Source organism: Lutjanus erythropterus, chromosome 21, assembly GCF_056507025.1.
Source record: "Lutjanus erythropterus isolate fLutEry1 chromosome 21, fLutEry1.hap2, whole genome shotgun sequence".
NCBI classification, from domain to species: Eukaryota; Metazoa; Chordata; class Actinopteri; order Lutjaniformes; family Lutjanidae; genus Lutjanus; species Lutjanus erythropterus.
Genome location: NC_139337.1, coordinates 15900470 through 15915294, shown reverse-complemented (window position 1 = coordinate 15915294; position 14825 = coordinate 15900470). Strand labels below are relative to the sequence as shown.

At 38.6% G+C, this 14825-nt stretch overlaps 1 protein-coding gene across 3 annotated transcripts; it reads left to right on the top strand.

Annotated features, from left to right (window-relative positions):
* Nucleotides 1–2742: 2742 nt before the first annotated feature.
* On the top strand, nucleotides 2743–14281 carry pdk3a (pyruvate dehydrogenase kinase, isozyme 3a). 3 transcript variants are annotated; one of them, XR_014772697.1, is made up of 12 exons: nucleotides 2743–3162; nucleotides 6825–6966; nucleotides 7091–7162; nucleotides 8289–8473; nucleotides 8571–8660; nucleotides 9001–9078; nucleotides 9704–9780; nucleotides 9903–10004; nucleotides 10101–10208; nucleotides 10372–10485; nucleotides 10951–11156; nucleotides 13745–14281. XR_014772697.1 is itself a non-coding variant. In XM_084747085.1 (12 exons), the coding sequence occupies exons 1-12, from the start codon at nucleotides 3060–3062 to the stop codon at nucleotides 13783–13785; spliced, it is 1233 nt and encodes a 410-aa protein (XP_084603211.1). In that variant the 5' UTR covers nucleotides 2743–3059; the 3' UTR covers nucleotides 13786–14281. The 3 variants fall into 3 exon arrangements, 2 of the variants coding, with proteins under 2 accessions (XP_084603211.1, XP_084603212.1); XM_084747085.1 differs by having other exon boundaries at nucleotides 10951–11071; XM_084747086.1 differs by lacking the exon at nucleotides 13745–14281 and having other exon boundaries at nucleotides 10951–12360.
* The last annotated feature ends 544 nt before the right edge of the window (nucleotides 14282–14825 follow it).

Sequence of the window (14825 nt, the reverse complement as noted above, 5' to 3'; positions counted from 1 at the left end):
AGCTAATCTACATCTATCATTAACTAGCATTTTGCTGACACTAGTTAAAGATGTGACTATATTTCACTTTAACAGGGAAGGAGAAAGTTGAGTTTGCTCAACTGTTATTGGTGCACAGAGCAAAAAGCCGTGGGACTTAGGCTGTATGTCCTCTGTTTTTCTACCAAAATAGAGAGACCATGCATATACAGTGGGGTTGCAGATTATAAGCACTTTTGATCATTGGTAATATTAACATCTATTAATGTTGCTTATACTAAACAATACCAAAGGTATTTTTTTCTTGGTCAAAGCTTTACTTCCACAACGACATATTGCACATTCTCTTACATAACCCAAGAAACAAATAAAGACATACAGGCCTACATATTTAAGGCATATACTTGAATACCAGATAAAATGTGGAGCTTTTAAAAATAAAATGTTATATTTCAGATTTTTAGTTGATAGTAGATCAATTAAATTTTACTTGATCGATCACCTACTAATCGATAATTGATTAATCATTATTATCCCTAATATACATTGTACTGTATACACAGGTTATTTGGAAATGCTTTAGCTATAGGTCTGCTCTGCCATACAAAGCCAAAAGTCAGTAATATTATAGTCATAATATAGTTAAGACCAAAATCTGATTTGTTGACATTTATTTTGCAATATGACATTCTGTTGCCACAGAAACGCATAGTACCAAAAAAATACATCAAACACCAAATCAGATGGTGAACTACTAAAACAAGAGAGCCAAATCTTGCTCAGGTTAGCCAAAGGCAGCCAAGGCTAAACATGACAGAAATCCCAGAATGCTGTAACTGAAATGGATAAATATTTCAGTGAACTAACATCTTGGTAATATGGTTTGCTGTCCCACATAAATGAGATGGAAGCTAAATCCAGTCATGGAAAATAAAACCACTTTTAAATCACTTATTTAAGCGTGGTAAGATGTCGATTAATTTACTATATTCATTTAATGGGGATTATTTTAGAAAAACTAGTAGCTGGAAAGCTGAAATTTAAAGAACTGTTTGTTGATACTATGTTTTCCATAACCTATGTGGCATTTGTCAGAGCTGTTTGTAAATGCACCACAATGCCAGCTGATTGTTGAGTATTATTTCCAGGATGTCAGATACCAACATTTCAGTGACAGTAAAGCTTCCCAAACACAATAAAACATGAGAAAACAAGGAAATACAGGCAGAAGACAGAATCTCTGTAAATACATCCACCACCGTACACTTCTACTGGGTCATATGTGATGATCAAAAGAGATTATGCTTATATGAGTCAGGAAATATTCTTTTTATTATTATTATTATTATTTTTAAGGAAAATGTTGCATATTGTCCCTTTAAAATGTTATTACAATATCAATACAAATGCTCTAAAAACATTGTCTAATGTTTTGATTAATTTCAAGTTGTCATAAAAAGACATCTTAAATAATGACTTTTAATGACAGCAGTCATAAGCATTAATGTTCATAACAGGTCTCATTTCATTGTTATGCCAGTTTCATGAAAAGTCTTACGCACACCCCCTCAAAAAAGTGCTACTGGAATTTCCTTTAGCATTGTTTTATTATCAATTCATTTCTGCCATCCAGTTGCTCTGTCACGCTCTAGCTTTTCATTTCATGTCATCCACCGCTAGATGGCAGGAGAAATCTAATTCTGGTAGACGCCTAACGGCCTCTGCGTGCAAGCTGGAGCTTTATTATGATCGCATGGTTGTGAAAAATAGTTGTCATAATAACAGTTTACCTACAGTCCTTAAATATAGTCATAAATGTACGTGTAAAATGTATCAAGTCATTCATATAGTCCGATGAGACACTTTGTGGCGCATTAATACGAAACACATAAGTGGTCGCAGATAAACAAGACAACGTAAACGATCTTGATTGACACGCCCTCGTCCAATCAGGTTGTTGCTGTTTGTCACTTCCTGGTTTTAAGCCAATCGCCGCAGTGCATCAACAAGCCTGCCCAAGTGCGGTTGAGTCGAGACTTTCGAATGTACGTGCTGTCCAAAACCGTCAATGTAGTCCAAAGAGACCGGAAGTCGGAAGATTTGACCTTCAAAATCTTTCTTTCTCTTTTCTTTCATTCTCCCCCCACATCTCTCATTGGCAAAAATAAGTCATCTGCGAAAATAAACGTGAAGTCATTAGTAAGGGTAGTAATCCAACATGTCAGTGCACAGTGTTTAAAGTTAATACTGATTTGTCCAGTAGCACAAGGATCAGATGATCCGTTTGAGGGTCCTCTCACGATGAACTAGAGGGCCAAGGGACAAAGAAAGTGTATGATACATCACAAACCTCTTTTCATATAAGAAAAGAGTTTTTGGAAACTGTTGGTCCATCTTTTATCACCTCTTTTTAAATTCAATCACATTTCATGTCACTCTAATACCATTGCAGTATAGCTGTACTGTAAGTTAAATATATATACATAAAGTTAGAGCCTTGGAAGTTTCTGACTAAAGATAACACGTGCATGTATACGTATAAAATATATAAAAATTATTATTATTAAATTAAAATTAATCATTTGTAATGAAATTAAAGCTTTAGATTACTTAAATATCTATTTATATATTTAATTACATAATCATTCATGTATTTACGTGTATATTAATTTCAGCCCCTAAAACTCTCAATATGAGTTGTCCCTTGCAATTTATTGACATTTAACGGTTTGTTGTTTTATTTTGAAAAACGCAGCAGGAAGTGAGGTTTGATTCCGGTTGTCTTGACAGTGTTTAGCTAGTTCATCTCTCTGAATGTCCGAACAATGTAGACCCAGGAAGCCCTCTTGAGAGCATATTATTTCCTATCATGTAACTTCATGGACATTTATCCATCTGTCCTCTTCGTGTCCACTGGGGGCCCGCGGCCTGGAGGAAATGTGGACGCCGCTGAGAGAGGAGGAGGAGGACTGTCCGCCGTGTGTCCGCTGCTGTCAACACTAGCGGGGCTGCGATGGTCGTGTTTTCACTGACTCTCATTCTAACGTTCAGATCGAGACATCATCATTAAAACTTTCAAAATGAGGATCATCACGTCTCTGCTGAAAAACGCCAACCCTAAAATCGAGTATTACTCCAGATTCTCGCCGTCCCCGCTCTCCATTAAGCAGTTTCTGGATTTTGGTAAGTGGCTCTGCAGTCAGGGCTGTCATCTTACAGGAGTGACTTGCTGATTACTGGAAGACAACCGGGGGCATTTTATATTATTACCTCGTATTTTAACTCTTCAGTCACTATTTCTTTGGATTTCAAGCGTCACAGTGAATCTCTGGGTTGTTATTAATAGTCCTCTACAAGCTGCCATGAAACATTAGACTTTGCTATGATCAAATGTGGCCTTTGCATTTGGTGTTTACTCTTAATAACCCACCCATAACAGCACAAACAGTACCATGGATCTGCATGACAGCTTTCTGTTGCAGGTTTGTTTACTATTAAGTGGACATGTGACAACAAACTGCTGCAGGTATCCTCAGACAGACTGGGGCAACAGCACGTATGCAGTGGAGGATGCAGCTCATGTTACACCAGTTTCTTAATTGCTCAATAAGGGTTTAGTCATATTTTCAGGCTTATACCAACCTTTAGGAGCTTATTTCAGAGCATGATTCAGTGTAGTTTGTCAGAACACGTTTTTAAGTCTCGTGCAATTTGTTATAGTTAATTAACCCTTACCAAGAAGCAAAGAAAATACTAAAAATAAAAAGTAGACATTAGAAATAAAACAAAAACTAGCTGAAACAATATTGTATACTTACAAAACTACCTAAAATAAAATAAAAACGTGGTATAAGGCTGCAACTACCAATTATTTTCACTGATGATTAATCTGTTGATTCATTTCTTGACTAATTTATTGGTTGGTCTAGAAAATGGTGAAAAATGTTGATGAGTGTTTCCCAAAGGTGACGTCCTCAGTTGTCTTGTTTCGATCACAATCCAAATATGTGCAGATTACTGTCATAAAGGAATAGAAAACCAGAATATATTTACATTTCAGAAGCTGAAGAGATTTTTTTTTTTCTTAAAAAAAGCTCAAACTGATTAATCAATTATCAAAATAGTTGGCGAGTAATAATCACTTCATAATTGATTCATGGTTTCAGTGCTAATAAGTGACATTTCTGTAGTTTTTGTCTTTGTTAATCTGGTCAAATCTGTTAGCACAAGAAGTATGAGGAAGCATTGTTGCATATGTTTATTGAGAGTGTTGTATTGGAATCCCTATCTGAACTTCATATGTTCCAATTGAAAAAAAAACTAATACTAAGACTAATCAAAATTAAACTAAAACAAACATTTTTAAACAATAAAAAACAAGCAAACATACTCTGAAAACTAACTAACTGAATGTAAACTGAATTGAAAATTTCAAACAAAAACTAAATGAAAAATACAAAACTATAATACCGCTGGTCTCATTCAGGGTCTGTGTTGTTTGTGCAGTGTTTTCTCTGTCTGTCAAGTCAGTAACTGTGCTACACTCTGCCACGAGGCTTGAAACACAAGATGACAGTGTTGGTAGCCGCACTCCAGGCTTTTCTTAATCCATCACTGATTAAACGGAGTCATCTCCATTACGTAATTTGTTCTCACAGCTGTGAATCTGATGTGAGGTACAGTAATCATGCGGCACTTGTTTGCGCCTTGAAGAAACACAGCGAGGATCTTGTCAGCAGTAATTTTTCATGTCAGAGGAGCAGCAGGACCGAGCATAGTGGTGTGTTTTAAAAGGGAACCAATGAGACACCATCCAAGGATAGTCAGCAGCTGCAGAGTGTGTCATTAGAGCTGAGTCAGTCTTCATATTGCTGAATCAGTGGAAGCCTTTCCTCTGAGATGATGGGGCATTTCCTTTTATTCTGCTGCAAGTCTATGAGTTGTTTAAACTTCACTATTGTTCCCTTTTTAAAAGCTGGAAGAACATGAAAGCTTTTTTCGCCCGACATATTTTCCTCTCGGATTTTCTCTGCTGGGGGTTAATAGGGTTCACATGCTTCTGAGTCCTCACATGCCCTCATAAGAGAGACCGGACTATTTGCATGCCGTGTAAATGACATTTTGGTTAAGTGGCGTTCAAAATGGAATGTCGGCTTCCCACATAGTTATCATTTTCAAGAAAGACAGTTAACATTATACCACAATAATTCAGTTTTTCCTGTTTAGATCTAAAACATAAATCCCCCCTAACCTTTCCATGACTCCCTTCTCTTTGCTGGGTAGCAAGATTTGTGATTTCCTTGTATGGTTCAAGCCAGTGTTGGTGGACAGTAAATATATCTCCAGACTGATAGTAAAGTGGAGGGTATCGTATTAAAGGTTGAAAACTGAAACTGTCACAGCTCCCAGTTCGACACTTACATTTTGTCTGTGGCTTGTATGTTTATCTTCTCTATAACTCACTTTGGTACATATTATATACAAACCCCAATTACAAAAAGTTGGGAAGAATAATAAAAACAGAATGCAGTGATTTGCAAATCCTTTTCAATTTATATTCAACTGAATAAAGTACAAAGACAGGATATTTCATGCTTAAACTGAGCTGGGTTTTTTTTGTAAATATGCACTCTTCTGAATTTGATGCCTGCAAAAGGGGCAACAAAAGACTGAATATTTTGTAAAGCAACAATAAATGTGTTCTGAGTTTGCCACACCATAGAAATGAGTTATTAATCACCCAGCCAAGTTTGAATGATTAAAAACGTGCTAAGTACATTAAATTAAGTCACAAAACTATGAAAAACTTTGTTTCCTCTGCTCTGAAACACTGGGAGAGTATTTACTCTGCTGTCTCAGTGTCAAATACTACAACCTGAAACCTGAAAATGACCTTCTTGCAGCTTCATTGGACATGTCCAGACACATCTGAGCCACCAGAGCCAGAGGACAGTGACAGGAGGGTATTTTTTTTCTTCTTCTGTGTTGGGTTGTTGGAACTGAAGTGAGCTGAAGTGAACTGCTGCTTTACTTTTGCATAGTGGAAGCCATATATCAACAACATCCAAGAAAGACGCAGACTCCTTTGGGCCTTATCGTAGATGGACTGATGCAAGGTCAAATCATGGATGTTGTGTCCTCCAGGCTAAAGAGGAAAAGGACCATTTATATTGTGTATATATAAGCGCACAGTTTAAAAGCCAGCATCTGTGATGGCCCCATGAAGGCCCCATTAATGCTGAAAAGTACATATCTGTATGTGTTACAACAATGTGGCTTCTTAGTAAAAGAGTGCAGCTACTAGACCAGTCTGCCTGTCGCCTGTTGAAAACGTTGCACATGATGAGGCACAAATATGACAACAGAGACCCTGGAATGTTGAGCAACTGGAGTCACATGTCAAGCAATAATAGAGTGAAGAATTTCACTTTTAAAACCTCAGTTCACAAACACTTACTGAGTGTTGTTTAAAGAAACGGTGATGTATTACTGCGGTCAACGTGCCCATGCCCCAACTTTTTTGGAACGTGTTACAAGCATCAAATTCAGAATGACTGTGTATTTACAAAAACAATAAAGTTAATCAGTTTGAACATTAAATATCTTGTCTTTGTACTGTTTTTAATAGAGTATAATTAAGATAGAAAAGGGTTAGCAAATCATTTCATTATGTTTTCATTTACGTTTTACACAACATCTCAACTATTATAGAATTGGAGTTTTAAGTTAACATATTAAACGCTTTAGAATAAAATTAGAATAATCGGAAAACTGTTCCAGAATCTCCAGATAAATCAGTCACTTTCAATGGTGCACCTTCAACAGATACCACTCTCTTCTTTCAGGCAGGGACAATGCATGTGAGAAAACATCCTACATGTTCCTGCGTAAGGAGCTGCCAGTGCGGCTGGCGAACACCATGAGGGAGGTCAACCTACTACCTGACAACCTGCTCAGCCAACCCTCCGTCAGATTGGTGCAGAAATGGTGAGACACTTCCTCATGAAATGAACTTTATATTGCTGTCTGCTGATAAGGTTTATAGTCGTAGTGTCGTTTGTTAAAAAGCGTGTGTAAAAGCTGCCCTTTGACCTCTTGTTCGCTTTATTAGGTACATGCAGAGCTTTTTGGAGCTGCTGGATTATGAGAACAGAAAGCCAGAGGATGCTCACGCCCTGAATGAGTGAGTGGATATTGCCTCAATTAATGATTCATAAAAGCAAGTGTGATACAACTGGATTTATGACTTTATGTCCCTCCAACCTGCTGCTAATCCCCTGTAGTTCTCTGCTGACTGACTGCACAGGTAACGGTGTGTGTTTATACTATAACAGTGTCCGTATGATAAACACAGACAGGAATTTGGATAAGCCAGTCTGTTTAGAGAGGCCGTTTCCAAGAATTGTTCCGTTCACTGAAAATGAAAGAACATTAATTTTAGCCTTGGTGATCATTGTGACTGAGCCTTTTTATGGATGCCAGAAACAGGGCGGGTCCAAGAAAAGATACTGATAAGTGGAGATAATGCACCAGGTAATGGGTCCAGATAATACTGGACTCTTCAGCCAAATATTTTCTTGAGCACATTCATGACTGTATGCTCAAGGACCCCTCGTGTTGCCGGAGATGCAAGATGAATACATTGCAGATTTGTTAACTTTGCCACCATCTTGACTGTAAAGGAGAAGCTGCGCACCTGCAGTTTCCATCATGGAGTGTTAAAGGACCACTAGTTCAACTGTAACTTGTTTGCGGGCTCTGATCTATGAATAGGCAACATTAAATGTAAATTATTTAGAATTTCAGCTCTTATGAGTTTCTCCAAAAATGTAGATTTCTATATCTGCTATATTATTGTATAGCCTGCTTGTAATGTTCTAAATAAATGACAGTGTTTAAATTAAGAAGTCTGGACTTATCGTCTCATTTATAGTTTCTTCATTAGGTTTAAAGAGTTAGACAAACTCAGATAATACCATTACACAATACTATGCATTTTAAAGCAAACTATATTATACAAAAACTCAGCCTACTTTGCGTATGTGTAGATAAGACAACTTACACTATATCATGCTGTACAAAAAAAACTTTGCAAAACTGTGGGTGCTTCACCATCTGTTGTGTGGTGGAGATCTGCATCCTATTGTGCCCTCTTGTAGTTCTTGATTTTAAATTTGGCCCTTTTTAGAATGATTAAAATATGCCTGTACATGAGATGTATTAAGGAACAACCTCACTGACAATTTCAAGGTCGATCATTGATCAGGGTGTTAATAAGTGGATTTTATTTTTATTTTATTTTTTTTCAGTTTCCTGGAACTCTTGATTGAGATCCGTAACCGTCACAATGACGTGGTTCCCACTATGGCTCAGGGAGTCATTGAGTACAAGGAGAAGTTCGGCTTTGACCCCTTTATCAGCAGCAACATCCAGTATTTCCTCGACCGTTTCTACACCAATCGCATCTCTTTCCGCATGCTCATCAACCAACACAGTGAGTCTCACACACCACCTTGTTTTATTTGGATCACAAGCACACTGTCTATCCTGCCTCTGCAGCCAGTTTTCATTTCCTTGTCTCCTCTGTGCAGCTCTCCTGTTCGGTAACGACACCAACCCCGCTCATCCAAAACACATAGGCAGTATTGATCCCACCTGCAGTGTTGCTGAAGTCGTCAGTGGTGAGAAAGAGAAAGTCAATATGGGAATATTTTGTTATCTATTGGTTGGTATGTTGTTGCTTTGTTGAGCATGCTTACGTAATTCTTTTGGGAAACTAAGGTATATCAGAGCCGTGCTGCAAATCAAACAGACCTGAGTTCATCCGTACTAAACGGCATGTTTATTTAATGATAATTTTTAATGAGTTCAAGCAATGTGGCGCCAAAGCTGCCCGCCCAGTGACCCAGCGAGCAACAGAAGCTACACTAGCTCCCTCCCTGAAACAGGAAAACAGATGTAAACAATGAACATGTTCTGTTTGTTCTACCCTGTCTCATGTTGTTTTGCCTCTCCTGTCAGATGCTTATGACACTGCCAAGATGCTGTGTGAGAAGTACTACTTGGCTGCTCCGGAGCTGAAAATTGAAGAGTTCAACAGTAAGAATTTTTATAGAGATATATATATATGCTTCATTTTTATTGCTTTTCCATTACAGAAACAACCCATACACATAAAAGAAAGGAGAAAAAATAAAACAAAATATGAAAAGATTTGGATTTCCCCATCTCTTCAGAACTTACTCCTGCTGCTGACATGTATCCATCCATTTCTCCTGTTTCTTTCAATCTTGTTCCCTTATCCTATGATTCAACTCTTCCATAACATATATTACATTTACAATTTTCAGCCATTCATCCTACATTGCTGGTTTTGCCTTGTGCAATCTCTTGATGATGGTCTTTTTTACAAGCTCATGACAAGATTTTCAGCAAATATGTCTTCTCTTAACAGTATCTCCTGTCATATTACCAAAGTACAGTACATCCGTTGAAGTAGTCTGAGCTCTTTCTCTTTTACACAATAATCCAAGTGTTCATGCATTTGACTGTTCTCCCTGTAATCTTCCACACAGCTGTATTGCAACAGTGTATTCTGCTACCAAAGCTGTCTAGTGCTTGTGGGTGCAGCTTTGGAGTTCAAATTTAGTCCTTTGATTACAATGTTCACCGTCTCATTAACTTCAAAATAACCGACTTTGTGTATGTGATTCTTGTCTTCCAGTGAAGGCTCCTAAAAAGCCCATCCAGGCCGTGTATGTGCCCTCTCATCTGTTCCACATGCTGTTTGAGCTCTTTAAGGTGAGCAGTGCAGCGTCAGTAGCTAGTTTGGCGCTCTTTAGATGTAATTATATCACAATGTGGCTATAATTCTTTAAGGATTTGTGCTGAGCTGAGTTAATTAACTCTGTGGGTGTTTGTAGAACTCAATGAGAGCCACAGTGGAGCTTCATGAGAACAGCACAGAGGGATTACCACCAGTGAAGGCAAAGGTCACGCTGGGTAAAGAAGATCTGTCCATAAAGGTAAATCAGACACACACACACACAGCAAATCATTAGATAAATATTTGTGTTTTTTGAACCTTTCTTCACTTCATCTCTCCCACAATCTGTCTTCAGATCAGTGACAGAGGAGGAGGAGTCCCTCTGCGGAAGATAGACCGTCTCTTTAACTACATGTACTCCACTGCCCCAACACCAAGCCTGGAGCCGGGAGCTGTCCCATTGGTAAACACACACACACACACACACACACACACACACACACACACAAAATCTAAACAGTATTGACCATAGTGACTATTTCAAACCTCTCTCAGCCCATACATTTGTCATATGCAGCATGACATCAGGGAAATTAAACGCTGACATTCTCCCTCCCCCCATCCAGGCTGGGTTTGGCTACGGTTTGCCGATTTCCAGGCTTTATGCCCGATACTTCCAGGGGGATCTGAAACTCTACTCCATGGAGGGTGTGGGCACAGACGCAGTCATCTATCTGAAGGTAAAGTGAGCTACTCAAATGTGGAGCATGTTGTAATTAGACTCACAAGGCAGTCTGTAAACACTTTGCTCAGACGGGGGACAGTCCCCCAGCTTTCATTATTAAAACACTCCATTGCTGAACCAGTCCAAAGTTTTTATGTACTGGGACGGCGGCATTATGTGATTACTACTGATTAGAATATCAGGAGAGTATAATTTCCAGTAAGCCGTGTCCTTGAAAAAAATGTAATGAGCGTAGGTTTTTCGGTTTGTTGTCCCCAGACGATTGGTAGATGATGAGATCTCCAAATGTGACATAGTTGTAACTCTCAAGTTTACTATTTAACTTGTTATATTGTGCACCCCTAAGTGTTACATCCAGCACAGTCTAAGTCTTGGTGAGAAAACAAATACATGAAACATTGTCTTGTGAGTTCTTATTGGCTCTTGTCTTATTGGCTCTTGTTGGCTCCTCTGTTTAAAGGCTCTGTCCAGTGAGTCCTTCGAACGCCTGCCTGTCTTCAACAAGTCAGCGTGGCGGCATTACAAGACCAGCCCCGAGGCAGACGACTGGAGCAACCCCAGCAAAGAGCCGCGTGATGCCAGCAAGTCCAAATACAAAGCCAACAGATAACTCTGCCTGACCCGCCTGCCCAGCAGCCCAAACACCCGCTCTCTGCCCTCGAGCATGTACGATGAAATGTTGCCCTTGGGTAAAACGCTTGGGTTTGGGATCAGACTTTCTTTTTACATTCCAGTGATTAAAACTTTGGAAAACGTGGATGACCTTGAGTTCTACTTGTACCCAATGGCAACGACATTCATCAGCGTAGCTTTCATTGTTGTGGCATTATCACTGGCTCTCCAAAGATGGAGTTTAAAATGAACCTCTTCCGTTCCAAATTATAGATCACCACTCATGTTGACTTTATTTATTTCCTCTCCCTGGCCTTTTTTAAAACTAAATTCACTGCATTGCTGTTCACTCTCCCTCTGTCTCATGCACAGTTTGGCCTGGCTGGCTCGTCTGTGCTCCTGAATGAGCCCTGCACTGCTGATTGAGTGTCTTTCTCAGCACCAGTGAAGGCCTGTATTCTACTTTCAGCCTCTCAAACACAAGCAGAGTCAGGGGGTTTGAGTTTCAGTGCAAATGGGAAGAGGAGGAGGTTTCATTTCCTTCCTTTGGGAGACACTTTTGACTGAACGCACAATTAGGCCAGTGTGTCACTGGCATAGTAAAGACTTGTTTTCGGATTCTATTTAAGCCTGGGGAAATGAAAGAGGGGATTGCGTATAGATGAGAGAAAATGGTAAAGTATAGGAAGAGAACACTTTATTTTTAAAGAAGTCAGGATTTTTATTTTATGAGAAAGCCTTACTTCTGGGAACTTACAGCATATTTTATGTGTTAAAAAAAATGCCTTGAAGGCTTTACTGGAACTCAACATTCATTTCATAAGAGAATGTTGGAAATTGTGTTTTGTTCATATTTTACTACTTAACTCACAGAAGTTGACTAAACACCCACCTACAGGCAAGACTGATCCTCATCTGACATTTCCGCTTGCAAGTCAGCTCTGCACCCTGATCTAAGAACTACTATAAAGGACCAAAGGAGCATCTGTTGGATGCTTATGAAATGCCGCCAGCTTCAGCCACACCAGCATGATGTATTGTATGAAACTCACAGCGAGTAATGGACCTGTTGCACCAAATGAGGAGGACTGTGGGAATACATCATCACATCAGCAACGCGCTCACAGCTTGGACTTGTCACCCCTAACAACGCTTCATCCAGTCAGCCTTGTGTGTGTCACTTGTACTGTAGTATTACTAACCCTTATTACAGTTCTCTGAATGAAGTTTGAACAAAGCTTGTGTATTTTTATTAAAATGTGCTTTTGTTTTTATTATCATGGGTGCAAATGACAGGATTAGAAGGTGCAGCAAAAATACAAGGGATTAATAGCTGTCAGGTTTTAATTTATTTCTACTTTTTTTTAGGCTTTTCGTCTTTGACATTGGAACAGAATTACTTTTGATGATCTTTTAATGATTTTTTTTTCTCTGATTATTTTTAAACGTGTGCACGGTCCACTTCATTTTCTTTTAAAGAATAGGAAATCCAGCAGCGTTTGGCAAAGCCGACTGAAGAAAATGTGGTTAAAGGGATGGTTGTTTGAAGTGGGATTGTATGAGGGACTTATTCCTAGACAGTGTATTACCTACAGTAGATATGGCAAAATGTACAGTATATTGTCCACCTCAAAAAATCAATATCAGTTTAAGTGCATGCTGTATTTAGAATATTTTCTCTGTCAAAGCAACCAGACTCCATTGGCAAATGTCAATTTACCACTGCCTGGATTGGTCAGATTGCTCGTTTTCTTATGTGACTTTGGTATTTTTAAAGGTTGGTTTAGATTCCCCAAAGTCACTCAATAACACAAACAACCCAATAAAGGCACTAGTATATCAGCAACTCCCGTGTTTTATAAGGTAAAATTGTTGTTTTACCAAAGGAGTTCGGTGGTAACGGTGGTTTCCTGTTACAAAAGGCTGTCTGACGACAAAGTAAAATAAATACAGCATACACTTAATCTGATGTTGATTTTTATTTTTAGGTGGACCTTTTCTAAGTGGCCAAAATATGTTTTGCTGGTGACCTTGTCCACAGTCACCACTGGCACTCCTGCTGCTTTTCCAAACTAGGGGCAAGCTGACCAACATTTATTGTAGGCAATAGAGTAATTATGGAGAAGTACCTCATACAACCCCACAAAAACTTCTAACTATTCCTTTTAAAGGAGCCACTAATTACTGGTTACTGAAATATTGCTTCAACCAATCCAGATTTTGTCACTTGAATCATATTCAGGAACTATTTAGCGCACTTTACTAACCTTACATGTATATTTTTCCTTCATGAAACTGTTATACAATCAAATCAATGAAGAATTTCTTTATAATAGAAAGATTATTTATCAGATGAGATGCCAGGTCACCACTTGCACTTGACGTAGGTTTCCATATGATGACGTTGATAAATGCATATAAAACATCCCCTAGATTAAGAACAGGGAGGGAGTCAGTGTTCTAACATATGTCGTTGCCATTTTCCAGCAGCTGAGCAAGTATTTCCCTTTGAAAAACTCGGAAAAGAAGGCAAATGAAGTCGTCCTGTAATAAAGCATGGCCAAAGCCTGGTACCATTTGTTAGGAACAGATGAAAGAGGGAGTTTCTATAATCTGAAGTGACTTCCTTTTCTCATCTCCAGCTCTAGCTCCACCTGACGTGAAAAGAAAGGAGAGTAGATGAAGAACTCCTCATCCTTTTCAGCCTCACTGTAAGATTTCATCACTGCCAATACCTTCATAACCTGCCAGTCTCTCCGAGTGACACTCAGTGACAGACCTGCTGTAAAGACAGAGACATACTGAACGGTCGTCTTCATTTAAAATTCAAACCTTTGTCAAAAGTTTCAATTCCAGCTGTGTGATTTAGAGGCCTGAGGATCATCTTTGGTAGTCGTCAACCTTCACTGTTAAAGACTGTTTCATGGTATTTTAGAAAATATTGTGTAAATAACTATTAATAATGTGTGTGCTGCCAGTGTGGAGTGATCACTGTTTTCTCCATCCTACTGTACCTCCAGCTCAAACAAATGTATTTGTATGCATGACCTCCTCGCTGTGGAGGAGGTCATGAAACGATATGCAACATGGACATAAACCAAAAAGGTGATAGAGCAGTCAAATGATGTGATCCAGCATGAGAACATCCTGACAATAAAGAAAATTGCTGTTGTGTGTGATCCAGCTATGATTTCTTCTTTGTAATTTAATAAGAAGGTGAAATGCCCTTTATTTCACATTCACTTATAGATTTTTTTTATTTATTTATTTACATATCAAGCCATTTGAACAGTAAAATTTACAAAATAAAAAAAGACACACATTCCCAAAGTTTGTACATATAGTGCAGATTAACATGTAGTGCGTACAGGACAGTAAGGTCTCTACATTGCATTTGGGTAATTATTGTATTGTTGGGGTGGAAGAGGTCTGCTCTGGCCTGGCGTAAGTGAGCAGACCTGAGCGAAAAAAAAAAAAAAAAAAAGTTATTATACATTTCCAGTAACGGCAAATAAATAAAACATTAGGGTGGTGATGTTCCGGCTTTTGAGGACCTGACAGTTCACCTGGAGGGCTTCAATTATTGTATATTTCAAGTATCATCAGAGTCCTAGAGACAGGCTTTTATCTCCAAGTTTGCCGGGTTTGATTAACAGCTGACATCATATTTCCAAAGAGCGAGATATTGATAGATATAACATGGAAAACCCAAAAAATACATGG